Source organism: Lygodium microphyllum, chromosome 24 (assembly GCF_053477565.2).
Source record: "Lygodium microphyllum isolate KBCC chromosome 24, Lygodium_microphyllum_v1.1.10, whole genome shotgun sequence".
Classification (NCBI taxonomy): domain Eukaryota; kingdom Viridiplantae; phylum Streptophyta; class Polypodiopsida; order Schizaeales; family Lygodiaceae; genus Lygodium; species Lygodium microphyllum.
Window position 1 is genome coordinate 123,999,519 of NC_141158.1, and position 18,015 is coordinate 124,017,533.

Below are 18,015 nucleotides of genomic sequence, written 5' to 3' on the forward strand. Positions count from 1 at the left end.
CTGGCCGTAGGGTTGCGAGTATGGAAACCTTCTTGGTAGTCTGCATTGTGCAGCATCGTGGCCGAACCTTCCGCAGTTGGTGCAAGGTCTTGATCTAGGGTCTTGACACTCGACCGGCAAGTGGTTTCCTCCACAGTACACGCACTGGATGTGCGGGCGAGTTGGTCGTCTCAGCATGTCCTGTATCTTGGTTAATTCCATCTTAACCTCCGCCACGCCTTGGTCTGTCTCGATGGCTTTCCCCTTATCTTGGGGTGATGGGTTCGACCGCTCACTAGAGGCTTGCGTTCTCTCTAGACTCCGCGGGTTGGTTTCTTCTAGATTTGAGCTCCTGGAGATCCGCTCTTTCAGCTGGTCATCGACTCTAATGGCTTCCTCAAAAACCCTCGCCACCACGTCTTGCTGCAAGCTTGAGTTGCCTGCCAGTGCCTTATATAACTCCTCATCTCGAATTCCGCTAATGAATACAGTCGATACTGCCCTGTCAGTCGCTCGCTCGCCTAAGGGGATTCTTTTAAAGAGGCTTCTCACGTGGGTCACATAGTCGCGGATGCCCTCCTGTTTGACGTTCATCAAGCATACTAGTAGGTTGTCAGAGTATCCAGGCTCGCCAAACCTCTTGACGAAGAGATCCTTGAGGTTATTGAAGTTGGCTCGTTCTATGGCATCCACGCTTGTATACCGTCCTACCCTTATCGCTTAAGCAAAGTTCGAATGCTTGCGAACGTTGAGTCTGGTCGTTGAGGCCATTGGATTCGCAAACTTGCTCAAACTGCTCGACAAAGCTGTACGGATCGTCATGTGGCTGGTGCTTGTCGAGTTGCTTGGCGGCAATCAGTATTTTGGCTTGGCTCTTTGAGCCCTGGTTTACCCCTAACCCTAGAAGCAGCGACGTCGCTAGTGCAGTGGTATTCTGCTCTACTGCAGTGTTATCGAGCAGCCGTTTCATGAGGAGCTCGCTCAGCGTCAAGTCTCCCTTTAGTGCTCTTTCCTGATCCGTACGGTTTCGGCCAGCCAAGTTTAGCACTCGCTGCACCTCATGCAGCTCCATGCTTTGCCTCAGGCTCCTGTCTTGTTGATCCCTATTATACTCGGCTATGCCTTGCAATGCCTTGCGGGCTAGCCTTCTCTCCTCCTCTAGGTTTGCAATGATTGCATCTGCCGTTCTGCCACGGTGCTCGTACCGGACATGCGCGTCGCAACTACTCACCATCTGCTGTATAGCATCTAGGAATGTGCTCACATCGAGCTCCTCGGTAAACCGATGGTCTGAGCCTTCCTTCATCATGGTCGAATTATTGTGCCTCGCTGCGCTGTCAATCAGGTTAACTAGTCGTGATAGGTCCTTGTTGTTGCCGCTCCTCGCTTGGTTCTCTTCTACGCTTTACGTGTCTATCTACGTCCTAGGTCCTCTCCTATTGGTGGATTCCTTGAGCGATTTATCTGAGTGAGTTCCCTTAATTACTAAATACAATTCTTAATTTACCGCCACTCGATGAGTGTGTCGTTCCTCGTGCACTTGTGCCCAATCAGGTTTTCAGTTTTCTTAAGTGTACTTCAAGTGCAAAATTCAATGTGAGTGTAGCAAGCAATTCCTCGGCGCCCCACTCACTCTCGCTCGTTTCTGGCCTAATAGGCTTGTAGATCCATTTTCCGGTCGTTTAGTCAGGGTTTAGGGTTCCTTGTTTGTTTCCTTATTCACTTCTAATCGATTAAGTCTTCGTAGTTCAACGGCTTGCATTCTAGTCCGTGGATCCCTCAACTGTCTACCGCCCACCGCTAAGCGGCTGTATACTACAATTTCTCTTATCCCAAGTGCCAAAATAAAGTTCTGAATGCCCGAAGGGTTTCGACAAGTTGCGCTAATGCACGTTTGCCGATCAGGTCAAATTTCTGACAACTTTGACAAAAAGCTGCATTCGCCCGAATTACAAGGTCCGAGTGGGTCACTCGGACGGGCCGAATGGCATGGGGTCAAGGGCCGAATCTCCAAATCTAGCTCGGACGATTTTTACTCAGATGGACCGAATGGCCGGTTTGGCCGATTCGGACAAGCTAATTCAGATAGGTCGGACCGCAGTTGGCCGAGGGTCGAATCCCAAGTGTGGCCGAGTTTTGATTTTGGAATTCGGACGGGTCGCTCGGACGGGCCAAATGGCACAAGGCTGAATGTGCCACGTGGTCAAAAAGTTCTGGCTCGGACGGTCCGAGGAGGGTCACTCGTACGGGTTCACTCGAATGGTCCGAGTGCCGACTAGGGTTTCGGCCGAGTGGCCGAATGGCAAGGAACCGAAGGCCGATTCTAGGCCTCAGCCCAGAAGCAATAGCTCGGACGGGCCGAAAACGGCGCGACGGAAACAGCACGATGCCGATCTTGCCCGGTTCTTATGATTTACTCAACCATTACAAGCACACACCTCCAGATACCATCTAGGGGGTTTGAGGGAGGGATTCATATACCTGAATGGATCGGTGAGTGCGTCGGTGCTGCGATCGAATCACATGGCTTGGGGCTTTCTAGCTCTCTCTCTCTCTCTCTTTCTCTCACACTAAAATGGCACAAATGAGTTCTCTTTTGGCCTCCCAGTTCTTATATGCCCTCCCAGCTGTGGCGTTGACACCCCTGATCCCTCTCTTGTCGATCTTAGTCCTCACTAGCAAGCATTTTGCGCATTTGCATGACTTTTTCTCTGTTTTTTTCCCTGTTTCGAAACAATGAACCCTACCCTTTTCCGGTTCGATCTCCTAGCTCTAACCTACGCTAAATGCAACAAAAATCGAAGGCAAAAAACTCGAATAGATTCTCCATGCTTTCCAATTATCAAACAACCAAAATGTCCAAAATACTTACTTGTTCCGAAGATTAAAAACACCCAACTTCCTACCTATCTCAAGCTCCGTTTCGGGGATGAATACCCTACTTCGATGCTCGATGTGAGACGCGTAAGTGGTCAAGCTTGAATCCGTTGGTCCCGGCACAACGGAACCAAAATGTGGGAGCTTTCGCTCAACCGCCAAGACCCACAGACCGCTTATTCTTTCAAGCGTTTCAAGCGAGTTCTAATGGCTCTCTCTCACCTAGCCGACGCACCGTCGATCCTACGAGTGTAGTGAGCTTACCTTAATGCTCGATCGAGTACCCTCCTCTCTCTTGCACTCCGGTAGCTCCACGATCCTTGATGCTAACGCAAGCATCCTTAAGCCTCCTCCATCTCCAAGCTCCATCCTCCATAGCCACGCGCGCAAGAGAAGAGAAGGGAAGAGAAGAGAAGAAGAGGAGAGGAGGTGGTGAAGAGCTTCACCCTCTTGATCCCTCACCCTCACATACACTCACTCCCTCACACTCTCACACTCCCTCCCTCAAAAGCACACACAAGCAAGAAGGAGAGAAGAAGAGAAGAAGAAGAGGACTCCTTTTGCCACACACCAAAGAATGAGCTTCTCATTCATTTTTCAACTTTATATACAAAACCCTGAATCCCTTTCAGACGGTCATCCCCTTTTCCTTTTTTACATGGCCAGCCGTAGCCTAGGCCCTCTTTCCCATTTCCCACCATTCTAATTTACCCTATTCCCACTAATGCATACACTTTGCACAGGAGCGAGCCTGGCGCTCTTTTACACAGATTTGGGAGCGCTCCCATATTTTAATGGTGCGCCTTTTCCTCTTTTATTGCCGTGGCCCAACACCGAAGCCTCTCGAGAGTCGTGTCCGAATATTTGAATTTTTTAGGGATCGATTGCCAGTCAAGGCGCCTTTTTTGCTCTTGCGCCTTTTTTGCTCTTTTTCCTTATTCCCAGTTTCCGCTCCTCTGTGCTGTGGTAACGTGGTCGGAAACATGGTAACAAAACTCAAGCAAGCAAGACATTTATTGACAAATTTATGACTAGAATACTAAGACAAGCCAACAATGCATGCATAGAATCTTTACAGTAGCCAGCAAATCCGAACCTAACAAGTATATAACAGCATTCTCGAAGCAGATAAACCAGCATAGGAGACTGAAGTTGAAACTAACAAGATCTCTATGAGTAGTTTCTGCAAGTCAAGTTTCTGTGCAAAGCTAAAACGGCTCCTTCCTTTGCAGGTCTGGCCAATACTGGCCACGTAAGTTTCTTTCCACAAAAATTCCTCTGATCCCATGATTACATACTACATTTGAGCATACATACGCTCAGATACTACTAGAAACACCAAACCGCATAAAAGGCTGCACCTACATACACATCATAGGACACACTAAAAAATCTTCCAGTGGCACACCTTTCATTTGTCAAAATACTAAGTCTCTACTAGATGCTTAATAAAGAGTTATCTGGCACTCAGGTACTGCTTGAACATATGTTTTTAAGTGGTCACATACCTTGTCGAGAATACTCTCAATCACGTCATCAGAGAGGCTCATACCAGACTCCGCAAGAGTAGTCAAAACCATGTATTTCACCTGCAGTTCACATGTTAAAACTCAAAACTCAAAGTTGCTTCATCCAAATCTCCACTAAAGCTTTTCAGGGAAGCTACTAATCAGTCTCAGGTAATTTTCAGTATGTACTAATACTGTTAAAGGCATACACTAAAACATAAAAATCCATAGCTTGTTTCTGTGTGATGTGGGATCCAGTTGCATTGTCAATATTATACAAGCACACATTAAAGGGGAGCCATCATATACAAGCATAACACAGACTTTATCAACTCTTATCTCATTAACTTTGCAGCTGAAGCCCCTTAGTTTTTTCAAGTAAGCTCAATCACCATGGTAATAACATGCACAATGCACATACCTACCTGGTGTGTAAAACAAAGAAAGGTCTTGAGTTAGGAAAGGGGGAGGAGTGAGGGGTGGAGAGAGGAAGGGAAAGCAATCAATTTTTACCACTGAAGTTTCTTTCCTTGAGCAAGGACTCCAAGTTTTACTGTGTGATTTACAAGTTTCCAAAAATGTAAAATGTTTCTTGCACAGGGTGTCACTTACATATGTCATGCATGCAAGGTGGTGAACACACAACATGTATATGCCATACCAAAAATGTAGAGTATAGTCAGTTGAAATGCTGACTCTCCAAGTTCAGAACTCACCTCTTCTCGCCCTATAAAACCTTGTTGATTCAAATCATACAACCGAAAAGAAACTGCAAAAGAAAAAATCGCAAGGGTAGTTAAACTAATCAATCCAGTAGAAGACCGGAATATTTCTCCCAGAAAGATTAGACCAACAAGCAACTGTCCAAACATTAGACCACGTAGGTATAGGTCAGGAAGCGCAAAGCCAGTCAAGAGGTCCTTCAGCAGTTTGATCAGAATATTTCATGTTCAACACCTCAAACATGCCAGTTCTAAGCTCTACAAGCACTCCAAAACTTCTAATGAAAAAAGCAGCCCCTTTATCCCATTGAAATAAACCGGCAAATCAAATAGCCCATTGAAATCAACTAGCAAAATCACCAAAACAAGAAACATTTCTGAAAGCCAGTTCAAATTATAATACAGATGTAATTATACTAATTGACAGAAAGAAATTAATTGCCAAAGCATGATGGAGACAAAGTTTTAATAACAGAAATAAATATTGTCATAATAACAAACAGAAAGAAACTAAGAGCCAAAATTATAACCATAGTTTACTTCTCCCATATTGACTTTACCTCTCTGGACTGTAAAGGTCGACCATGTCTACCTGAACTTTGGTGTACTCTTCTCATCAGCATGGCTGCCTCTGAGTATCAAGTTTCGTGCTGTGGACCTACCAAGAAGCAACCAAATGCCACCTCTGAGTATCACGACCCCTGATGCAAAAAAATTTTGTGAGGATTACTTCTGCGTATGTTAATCCCAACTATGGTGAAGTATTCAAACTGGCTCACAGAGACGATGTGATCTCGTGTACAGCCTGCTCAATTGGTTGCAATCTAGCAATAAAGCTGATAGCCAAGTTAAGTGCACGACCTCGAAGTCATGGTGTCCCTAACTGGAATCCATAAAGTCCACAAAACCAAACAAGAGAAGATGCAGATGTTGGTGGCCAAGCCTTTCAAGTGGAATGAACAAGAGAGAAAAGAGAGGGACAAAAAGATTTCAGAGCTGACGAAAGACTTTAGAGCTCCCAACGCCTTGTCTCAGTGGCCTATGCAGGAGCTTTGCTTTCATCACCCTTGTCCTTCTTCAGGTACCCGGTACTCGCTAGCACACTGCCTGCAAATGTATTTCCTAACTCCAACTCCTCACTCAGCTTTGAGTCTCACTTCCTGTCCTTCAATATTCATTCCACAGCACTGAGCCTCTGGGGTGCTGCTGCCACACTCATTACTTCACAGTGATTGCCAACCCCACAGCATGCTCCAAGGTGCTTGACTTCTATGCCTCCACTTTTGCCAAGATAGGATTCGTAACTCCCAACTTCTTTTAGGTCCTGCTGCTACAACCATTTCTTTGAGGTGATTGTCAACTCCACAGTATAGTCCAAGCTGTTCATCTTTTGTGCCTCTTTCTTTGCCAAGAAGGAATTTGCAGCTGCCAACTCCATGGCGATGCTCTCAAGTGTTCAACTTACTATGTTGCCCACAGTATGCCAAAACAGGCACACACAAGCTGTCCATCACTTGTCACATGTCCAATCATGTGCACCATTCCCAATCTCTTGCTGCTTGCAAGCTTCAAGCAGAAAAGTACAAGAATGAAGACAGCCCTGTGACCTCATGCAATGATGACATTTGGGTGAATGTGGATAACGGGTGGAGGTCGCAACCATAATCGAGAATATGGCCCTATCCTAAGAACTACTTGGCGAGAATCCTGTGTCCTAAGTTGACCTTTAGCTTTGATATCATATGCGATACCCCTGTCCACTCCATCTCTGACTGGAGACTATAGTACAAGGCTGTCAAAATAAGGGATTACACAACACAGAAAGAGAAAAAGGCCCCCAAAACAATGTTTATAGCTTGCTGTTCCATACAGTATCTGCAGCTCAGTATCTGCATCATCTGTGGCTTGTCAGCCTGTGCTACAATCAACAACCAGTGGCATCCATCCAATGCCATCTGGCCACGCACAGTTCCTCGCAATTCCCATCCAACTGCATCTGGCTCTCAAATCTTCTGAAGTTGATATCAGGCACACACCTTGTCCTCCACTTTAGACCACATCTAGTAATCTTTGCCCATGTATCCACAGCAGCATTACACCAAGAGGGTCACAGTATACACATTTATTGCAGGCATACAAGAATGCTTTCCACTTATACTGCGGTTCAGCACAATTGTTTTCCGTTATGTTGGACAAAAGGGAAGTCATGTCACCAAGCATGATTTGCAATACGGAAGCATACAGATTCGTGTATCAACTTATTCTTATTGTATTATGTAATCAAGAATATAAACGAAACTCATTCTTGAAAATGAGAAGAAAAATCTCAGGAAATAGATTTTCCAAAGAAACAAATTTTTTTTTGCCATATAGGTTCAGGGATCTTCAGCATCTGCAATATTGCCTCATATAGATTACAAGAGAAAAGAGAGGCAATTTGGGTTATGATCTCCCTTCAGAGCCTCGTATAGATTACAAGAACAAAAGAAGGACAATCTGGTTTGTGACCTTAGAGATCTTCTCCTTCCAGAATTTCACACTTTTCATGAATGTATCTCAGACCCTACTTGGTGTGCCTCACAATGGGATGGCTACAAATGGGTGATAGAAATTTGGTTTTACCCCCTCCCCCAAAAAAAATGGGAGTCCTGTGGGTGGGAGTGGAGGTGTGGTGTGTTGGTGAGTGTGTGTGTGCAATGAGTGTGGATGGATGTGCATGTGATTATAGGCATCTGCACATGTAAATATGTTTCGCTAACTAAAAAGGTTCCAGCCCACGCAACGTTTCAAACAAAAACATTTCCCTTTCTGAAAGCACCAGTCTTTTGATGCATATAATAGAAACACATTTGAATTAGAGGCATTGGTTGCTAGAATGCAAGAGATCACCCTTCCAAGTTCCTCCTCCATCAAGTTCTAGCCTTCTCTCTACTACCTCAAGCTCTCTACTCTTTCAGCCTCTCTATCCTCTCCACTCCTTTCTTGAATCATCTCACCCTCCACCCATGACCCTCTCTCCATACATCATCAGTGTGCATGTGATTGTAGGCATCTTTTGCATATGCATGCATATGAATATGTTTCCCCAAATTACCAGGTAATCACATCTCTACCCACTAAAATGCTTGCAACCCACACAACTGAAATGAAAACATTTCCTTTTGTGAAAACATGTCTTTTGATGCACGTAAAACAAACAACTTTGAATATACAGAAGGATTGGTTGCTAGTATGCATGCAATCACCATAGGTGAGTTCCAAAATGTAAAGGCATTTCTTGCTACAATTCAAGTAAATCATTACCAAAAGAATAACATGAAGAGTAGAATACGTACAGTCTATTTTATCCTCCAAAGAAGCGTTTGGATGAAAAATTGAAAGTGACTTCACAAAATCTTCAAACTCAAGAGCTCCGTTGTGGTTGCTATCAAGCAAATCGAAAACCTGCAACAGAATGAAAGAAACTGAAAAAGAGCAAACTCTCTGTCACTCTCTCTCTTTCACAAACTCATAACTATATGGAAGTACAACTGATTGCAGGAGACAAGGAAATAACCAAGAATGTCGTGTTAAGAGGAAATGAAGTAAAGGAGTGTGTCTAAGACACGTATGGGTGGCCACTGTAAAGGGCCAAAGGATGGGATATGCCCAAGATGGAGTTGATATCTTAATAACTACTCTTGATTGGAGAAGTCCTGGGCAGAAAGTATGAGCTTGAGGAGTGAAAAGAAACTTGAATCATCTACGTATAATGAACAGAGGAATGTACAAAGTGTGCTCAGCTGTCACTGTACAATGGAATCACCAGTTGAGTCCCAAAAATAGAACGGAAGTGAGACATCAATCGATAACACATACCTGGGCAGACATAAAAGAACCAACCATAAAAGGCATCTGTTCCTAATTATGGGTGTACCCCAAGTGGAGCTGAACACTCACAACACCCACTCTTGACAATGCTTTGGGGAAGCATAATGAGAACCCAGATGTGCCAAGAGGCAAAATGGAAAATGAAATTTACAATATTGGATGAGGGCAAAAGAGAAAGCCCCATTCTTAAGTGAAAAAGTACGGACAAGAACATGAATCCCAAAGGAGAAGATAAGTATAGAGAGACTACTATTACGTTAGGATTCAGCAGCAAGCACATGCCATAGCCACATGGAACAGGCGGAATAGCATCTTGGAACATGGGAACACCATCCCGTAATGGACTGGAGTGGAAATCACGATCCTTGCAGTCGGAACATTCCCTGCGCACCATGTCCCAACATTCCCTGCTTGGAACATTCAGCAGGGCTGTTCCATGTTGGTAACGGAACATTCCAGCAGGCACTTATTGGTCGCATGCCCGTTCGCTGGTTTGGAATCTGGACCAGTCGCCCGCATCTCTAGCTCTGTCTGCAACTCTGCCCACCCCCGTCAGGCAGCCAGCTGCCATGCTGCCTGGTGCCTGGGCCCTGCCTGCAGACTGCTCAGTGTGCTCGAGCCTCTCTCTCTCTCTCTCTCTCTCTCTCTCTCTCTCTCTCTCTCTCTCTCTCTGAGGCTTCAGCCCACTACTTGGCAGCCCGCTCATTACAAAAATTATAAATGGCTGCGGCTAGTTCCTCCCAAGGCCGTACTTGACGCAATGCACCTAGAGATTGGTCATGGTGGGATGATGAAGTGAACGCTAAGTGCCCTGATCGTGGTGGAGGAGCTTGTCAATGGACGTACAACCTATGTCCTTATGGGTGCACAAGTGGGGCTGATAAGGTGCACGCTCGTTTCTTGGGAGAGGAAGGAAAACAGGTGCACTTATGCACACAAATGATGCCTGAGAATAGGTAAGAGCTCCAGCTCCGTGAAACAAATCAGGATGCCTTGGCTCGATTGAGGCAACATGTGCCTATTGATCCCGCCACATGCATTATATGAGAGGCATCAATTGCACCCTCTCCGATAACAACTATGACTACACCCTCATCCTCCCATGTCCAAAGAGTATTGAAGGTTGAAGCATCTACTTTTGATGTACCTCGCATATGGCGACAAAGTACCCTTAAGGATTCATGGGATCCGCAGGAGGAGACTGATGCTGCTATCACTCACTTTTTCTATGCAGATCATATTACCTTTCATACTGCGAGGTAAAATTTGTGAAATCATAAATGTTTGTTGTTTATTTACTAATTTTTAATTTTTAATTATTAATCCTTATTTTGATCTTTGAAGTTTGTATCCCATGCTATATGTGTGAAATCTGAAATCATGATGTGTATTGTGTTTAATAATCAATTAGGTCAAAGTTCTTCAAGAAAATGCTGAAGAAGGTTGCCGAATATGGCCCTACTTACATGCCACCATCATCAAAGCACTTATGTACTACTCTCTTGGAGAGGGAGAGATGCAAGGTTGAGTAGGCTACAAAGGATACGAAGATGCTTTGGGCAGGCCATGGTGTGACTCTAATCGTAGATGGATGGAGTGATAGCCACAGGAGATCCATTTATGGGCTAGTAGCACATTCCCGTGGTGAGATGTACTTTGTTATCAGCAAAATAATCCCCAAATAGTGGTAAGCCTAAAGCCTTGTGAGAGACTTCAAACTTCTCTCTAGATGCTCTTGTAGACACATCTACCAAGTTGTTCTATGTAGGGACATAAACCAAGTCAATCTCCCCAACATGGAGCCTCTCTATAACATAATGACGATGCACCTTAATGTGCTAGTGTGAGCAAGAAAAAACTAGATTCCTTGCAACTGCCATGGCACTCTAACTATCAATATAGATAGGAGTAGGTAAGTACTCTCCCACACTAAGATCAACCAAAAGGCATATGAACCATACACATTCCAATGTAGCTATAAATACGAAATTATATTCAACTTCATAGCTAGATGTGGCCAATGTAGACTACTTCTTGCTCACCCAAGAGATACATGAATCACCAAGCATTAAACAATTACCCCTAGTGCACACCTACATGTCAAAACATTTGGACCAATCACTAATTGTGAATGCGTGCAAGCAAAAAGAAGTGGCGTTCGGATAGAAAAGACCCGATATCTGAGTGCCTTTTAAGATGGTGAAAGATATAAGTAATCGCTTGCCAATGTTTAGTATGTCAAAGGGGCGTGTAATTTTAATGCTTAGCTTTGGCATTATTAAGTTGTGCACATCTGAAATGCAAGTCAATTAAGTGACAATGAGACCTTAGTAACCCCGGTGATCAAGGGGTGACATTGACAAAAGTTGTAAATAGTTATGCCGAACAAGTACATGTGGGTGTTTGATGTCAATTTTCGTCTAGGTCATTAATTGGGCATTAAATGTCCAATGGTGGCATTAGAGGGACTAGGCATTAATTAAAAAATTAATGCCAAGTTCAAGGCTAATTAATGTTGGGACATTACATGTCCCATGGGGGTTAGCACATTAATTGGGCATAGGGACTGTCAATTCTTGGGTAGGGTCAAAAGAATGATTAATTAATTTTCAAAAATTAAATTTTGATTAGTAATTAGTTAAAACTAGAAATTACTTTTGCAAAGCTACTAATCTATCTTTTATCTTCTCAAATCTAGCCCAAACTCCTCAATGACCAGCCCATAAGCTCTCATACTTCATAATTTCCAATTGAGTGCCTTTGTCACTTACTACTCGCAATTGGGTAACTTTTTTATGCTTAGGATGTTTCTATAAGAAATATCCATATTGTTTCCTTTGTATCCTCTTATAGTCTAAATCGGTCCACCATTTCTTTCTTGTCAAAGTACTTTAAGTATTGTCCAATTTTCAGCCATTCACCCTCATACAACTCCTCTGGAAAAGTCTCAACTTAAGAGATATAACATACATAGTCAAGTGCTATCTCTTCACCTTCAAAATTATCTGCAACCATATCTTCCTCATCCTCATAACTCACCCTTGAAAGTGTATCAACCCATTGGATTGTCTTTACCTGCTATGAGTCAAAACTTCAGATTCAAGGACTTCATATAGGCAAAATCCAACGAAACATAGCAATCTCAAGAGTGAAACAACTACTGCTCATGCTAAGAACCGCAATCTGTCTCTACAATAACTGGAGCTCTAGTACAATATACTTTATCACAATTCAATGATGTCCACTCTCCACAACTCTCTTTTGATTATGGATACATTCTTTGATGTTGATTTGGCACTTTACTTCCAAATCTTACAGCATACCCATGTCCTTCCTCATCACCCTATCCAATGGCCCAACCAATCATTCGTGTCAACTGTAATAATGATAGATCTACCATTTTGTATAATTAGCCTTTATCACTGTAGGTGCTGTCTGCAATAGATTTTTTATCTGTGGCAAAATGGGCTGGCAGTTGTCAAAAATTCCCATGCAAACTAGATAAGGGCTGTTTAAGGGCTGGATGAGGGTCATTCCAGCCATTCACTGCATTGTGGATGTGGAGAAAGAGAGGAGTGAAGCTGGGAAACTGCTGCCACAGCAGGAACCAGCAGGAATATCACATTTCCAACCAGAACAGGGTGATCAGCAACAGCAACTGCTACCAAAGAGTAATCAGCAGCAGGCAACAGCAATCTGGGGTAGCCACAGCCTTCTTAAGCCTTCAAGGACTACTAGTAGGTAATAATATTTTTGCTGTCCCAAATCAGGACAGCAGCTGATTTGGGCACCTTCTCGCAACGCAATTGAGAAAGTTCTCTCTCTACAGTTTCTTTTCTCATCCTCTTAACAATCCCTCAAGTTCTCAGCCATTTCCAGCTTTGGGTGAAGAGCAATTGCAAAAATTGCTGCTCAAACCCTAATTTATACCAGAAATTAGGGTCCACACAACCACCTCGAAATCCATGCCCAATTATCGAAATCACAGCTGAACCAACGGTTAGCCCATTCACCAATTATTGTGGCCCGCATGCAAGAAATTGTGACACAATTTGAGGCCAGAATGTTGCACAATGGAGAAGCAAATTAAGTGCAATCAATGCTGGTCATTTTATGACACAGAGTGTATCGAAGATTGAAGTACATCAGCCTATATCTCAATGTATTTCAACCTTATAGCAATACAAGATAAAGAAATACCGCAAGGAGCGCCAGTTCTTCAGGCCAACCAGGTGTCAACTATCCACGAAGAATTGGGAATATTTGTATTTCAGTTTATGTGTGTCATGGGACGTAAATTTTTAAGATGCTTTAATCTTGCCGATAACATTTGATTAAGTTATCAATTAAATGTGCAAGGTTGTTTAGCTAATGTGATGCACATGGTAGTTATTTTGTGGTAACAAGCAAGGACCCTGAGGATGCAATGGGTGTTAAAGGTAAAAGTTGTGATAACTTATGCCAGCTAGGCTTTGGGGGTTAGTTGGTGCCAATTTTGACCCTAGGGCAATTATTTGCCCAATAATTATCATTGCTGAGACTAGGGACTAGCATTAATTAATTAATTAATTAATGCCAATCTAAGGGTCAACAAAGGTCGAGAACCACTCCGGGTTGCAAATGGCCAAGCCAATTTAATTATGGATAGGCACATTTAATTTTGGGCAAGGTCAAAAGGGCTGAAATTAATTTCAAGATAATTTAATTGTGAAATTTAATTAAATGGCCGGATAATGCTGAAAAGTGCATTTAGAAGGCTGCTAGGAAAAAATGCACATGTAAACTAAGAAACGCTTTTGGGGGCTAGGGGGGAGAGAGAGAGAGAGAGAGAGAGAGAGTTGCTAGTTCATTTTCTGATGAGAGACCAATGATTTGCTACAGAAGACAACCATCTAAGGGCCTCACCAAGCAAGGGACAACAATAAGACACCTTCCAAGGGTTGACAATAACATTGCTGAACGAGGTCATAGCATTTTGGAGATGCTTGGCAATAGGCGACTATATAAAGTGCACGCTAGAGCAGGCAGCTAGCACATTTAAGGATTTTCTCGCGAAGAAAAACACATCTCTCATCTTGACTTTCTCTCACCTTCTCCAATAATTTCTTAAAAGAGCTCAACAATTCTCAATTGATCTCAACCACATTTTTTGGACAGCAAAAAGATTTTTGCTGTAAACCCTAATTTCTCTGTAAACCTTGAATTTTTGGAAAAATTAGGGTTTGATAGCCACCTTGGGACCTATGCCAACAGGAGAATGCATCTTACACTAAAATCAAGACCTAAAATTCGTGGACATATACTGAAAATGCATACTTTACCACTTTAATCTAGGACAATGGACAAACTATTGGTCCAAAAACTAGCACCCTTTGCAGTATTTCTTTAGCCTTTATTGCAAACGCATGGAGTACAACAAAAATTCTTTAATCTCCTCAGCTAATCCAAGTGCCTCTTGCTATTAAAACTAACCAGCAAGCATTCAAACCAATTTACCCCTTTCTTTGTGTCATGAGGACACGAATTCTTGAAACCTCGCTTAACATGTGGATTCATTTTTAATCACATGGTTAAGTAAATCTTACACATGTGAGGTCTAACTGGGTTTAGAGTAAATTTACGAGCCCAAGGTCTGAGGAAATCACGAGATGTCAAAGGTAAAAGTTGCTATAAGTTATGCCGTATAGGTACTTGGTGGCATTTGGTGCCAATTGTTGGCCTAGGTCATGCATTTGCCCATAACTGTCAGTTGGTGACACTAGAGAAGTGGTATTTAATGGTACTTAACACCAATCTAATGGTCAAAGATGGCGCAAAGACTCGGGAATGAAAGTTGCCTAGCGAATTTAATTATTGGTCAATCATATTATTTTTTCAAGGCACCGAGATAATTATTGGATTAATTTTTGGTATTTAAAGACTAAAATTTAATATTTAATTATTGATAATGCTAGAAAAACCATTTGGAAGACTGGCACTTGTCAAAAATGCCCACACAAGACTAAAAAACGTCTTTAGAGACTGGAAAGAGACATTTTAGTGTATTCAACCTGCAAGAGAGGAAAAAGAGATAATGCTGGTCTGATTTACAACCATTGGAGAACCTTTTGAGGCAGATAGGGATAGAAGAAGACCAATCAACAACAAGTGATAGCATCTAAAGCCTGTTAAGATAGGGAATAGCAATAAATGACAGATTTTCTTTAGTTCTTTGCATCTACAAGTTGTTGAGACAAGGCAGCAGCAATAGATAACAAATTTTTCTCAGTTGTTTGCGAAGAAAGTCCGCATTTTCCTCTCCTCAGCATTCTCTCTCATCTCCCAATATTTCCACGACCTTGATTCAAAGATTACTGCATTGACATCACCAGAGGCTAAGAAATTTCAGATTTCTCTACTATAAACCCTATCCTGCGGTAGGATTTAGGGTTTAGCAATAGCCCCAAGAAGCGTGCCAAAATTTGAAAATTCCATGACTTAGATTCAACAGGAATGAAGTTGTTTTTTTATCAAATTCAAGTGGAGGGACCAGCAAATCAATGAATTCGGGGCATTTTCCATCTCCACCAAAGCAAGTGAAGGCCAATTGACTGCCCGAATCAAGAGGTAAATCAGATTGAAGACTTGCTGGTCATTTTGGACAGCAAGGGAAGTTGAAATACGGAAAGGGATTGGGAGAATCTCATTGTACATCAAGTTTTTTAATTAAGTTAAATAAATACCGAAAAAGACGCCAATTTTGGAGCGAACAGGGTGCCCAATGTCCAAGATTATATGGTAAAGTGTGCATTTCAGTTATGTGAATTTGTATATTGTTGTACATAGTGCTTAATCAAGTTATGTACCACCCTATCCGAGAAGGAAGGTTGGTTTCATGGTTCCGATGACGGGACACCACTCAATCCCTTGATTTGGTAGACTTGAGTCACACTACTGTTTTTCACTCTGAGAAATTACAACAATATGTCTTCATACAGTGAGATGGACTCAAGCAGTGATGATGTCTCTCACTATGAACATTCACATGGGAATGAAGAAAATGCAATGTCTGACCTTGGACAAGGCTTAGACAATGGACAAAAAGCTGAAAATCTTGTTGTTAGGTAAGATGCACGGTCTTCAGGGCATAAGGAGGTTGAAGACCAGCAAAGTGAAGAGGAATTCGATGACTAGTTCAAAAATCGAATGAGGACAGCAGCAAGTTCCTTTGCTGAATTGGCAAAGGATCCTCAATTTACCAAATTTTTAAATGCTTCAAAGAAGGACAGCAAAGGCAAGAAGAAGAAGATGTCTTCTACACCTTCGCTACAGCAAGATGCATCGAAGATAATGTCAAACCCTTTATTTGAAGCTCCCAAAGATGCTAATGGAATAAAACAGTTGGTACCTACGAGGCAAGGAATGCAAATGCAAGGCCATCACGGAAGTGCCAATCCAACAGATTTGGGACAGCCGGGCATGCATGCTATGATGGGTCAACCATGATATTTTGATGGAAGCATGATTTTTCATGCTATGGTTGGACAAGGACCACATACATGAATGTATGGCACAAATACCTATGGTATGCAGCAACCAATGCATGATGTGCAAGGCCTAATGTATTCGAGTATGACTAGAAATATGCAAAACCCTATGTATGGCAACATTGGCTTGATGCATGGGACACAAAGTAGCATGTCTAGTGCTGCATTTATACCCCCAAATGCTTATGGGGCTCAAAGAATGAATGTTGGTCATGCAAATGCTCCATTTAAGCGTTGGTTTTGATGTAAATTCAACAAATGCATCCTTTTAGCAGCAACCAATGTACGACAACTTGACACCCAAAGGGGCAACAAAAGACTATGATGAGGATGAAAAAGCAATAAAGTTTGAGTCCTTCGATCGTGTACAAGGTAGGCTAAAAGCTTTGGCTTTCGTTCAGCAGTTTAATGTAGCCTATTCAAGGGGGAACTTTACGAAATCCTCAAAGATTCGAAAGGTAGCCACTTTTTTGAAAGGGAATGCATTACAATGGTGGTCCACTCTTTTGATGCAAGGTAGAGCAACGTCAACATGGATACAATTCAACAAAATAGTTGCATCAAATTGGTTGACAAGTACCTTTGAGATGGACATCATGACAGCTTGGAATAAGATGAATGCTAAGAAATGTAAGAATGTTGAGCTAATGCACTATCACGTAAGCCACAAATTTCAACCATCAGCATGGTTTATCACACTGAGTTGGATGCCATGAAATAGCAATATGTTGCTAATTCAAACTTTGCTAATGTGCATGATCGGCTTTGCAATGGCCAAAGGCATGAATACTTTGTGCTAAGAGATGGATTTCTGATGATGCATGGACGACTATGTATCACAAAGCAATTAAGGCCTAGAGTTATCACTAAAAGTTATGCTCCTCCGTATGCACGACACAAAGGTATTGATGCTATGGTCAAGACAGTGGAGCATTTTTTTTATTGACCAGCTTTGAGGCATGATGTAGAATAATTCGTTAAGACATGCATCGTATGCAAGAAGGTAAAGCATGATAGGCAAAAGATGCCAGGTTTGTTGCAAGCCTTGCCTATCTTAGACAGGCCTTGGCAGAGCATTACAATGGGCTTTATTTTTAGCTTCCTAAGACACCTACAGGGAATGATGGGATATGGACTTTCATTTGCGGATTCAGCAAATAAGCCAATTTCATTCCGGTGAGGAAAAAAATAAAGGTTGATCATATGGCACAATTGTTTTTGCAACACATCTTTAAGTATCATGGTATACCAAAGTCGATCATTAGTGATCGAGACCCTCGAATGACCAGTTTATTTTGAAAGGGGTTGTTTGAGAATATGGGTACCACGTTGAAATTCTCATTATCCTTCCATCCGTAGAAAGATGGTTGGTCTAAGAAGTAAATTCCACTGTGTTAGATCTTTTGAGGTGCTATGTTTCAAACCACAAGACACAATGGAAACAGTATTTGCCCTTAATTGAATTTGCTTACAACAACACACTGCATAGTTCTATGGGCAAAGCTCCATTTGAGGTGGTTGAGGGTGGCAAGA

General features: G+C 42.5%; 1 protein-coding gene across 7 annotated transcripts in view; it reads right to left on the reverse strand.

Annotated features, from left to right (window-relative positions):
• LOC148015611 (calcineurin B-like protein 3) overlaps positions 1-18,015 on the reverse strand; it is a 101,356-nt gene that overhangs the window by 25,746 nt on the left and 57,595 nt on the right. For all 7 annotated transcript variants that reach the window (XR_015688398.1, XM_087665657.1, XM_087665654.1 and 4 more), the window contains 3 exons: positions 8,422-8,530; positions 5,081-5,133; positions 4,365-4,445 (listed from right to left, as the gene is read on the reverse strand). Coding sequence is in view for 6 of the 7 variants with exons in the window: in XM_087665657.1 (XP_087521783.1) it covers positions 4,365-4,445; positions 5,081-5,133; positions 8,422-8,530 (243 nt within the window). In the remaining variant the exon portion in view is untranslated. The remainder of the gene's footprint in view (positions 1-4,364; positions 4,446-5,080; positions 5,134-8,421; positions 8,531-18,015) is intronic.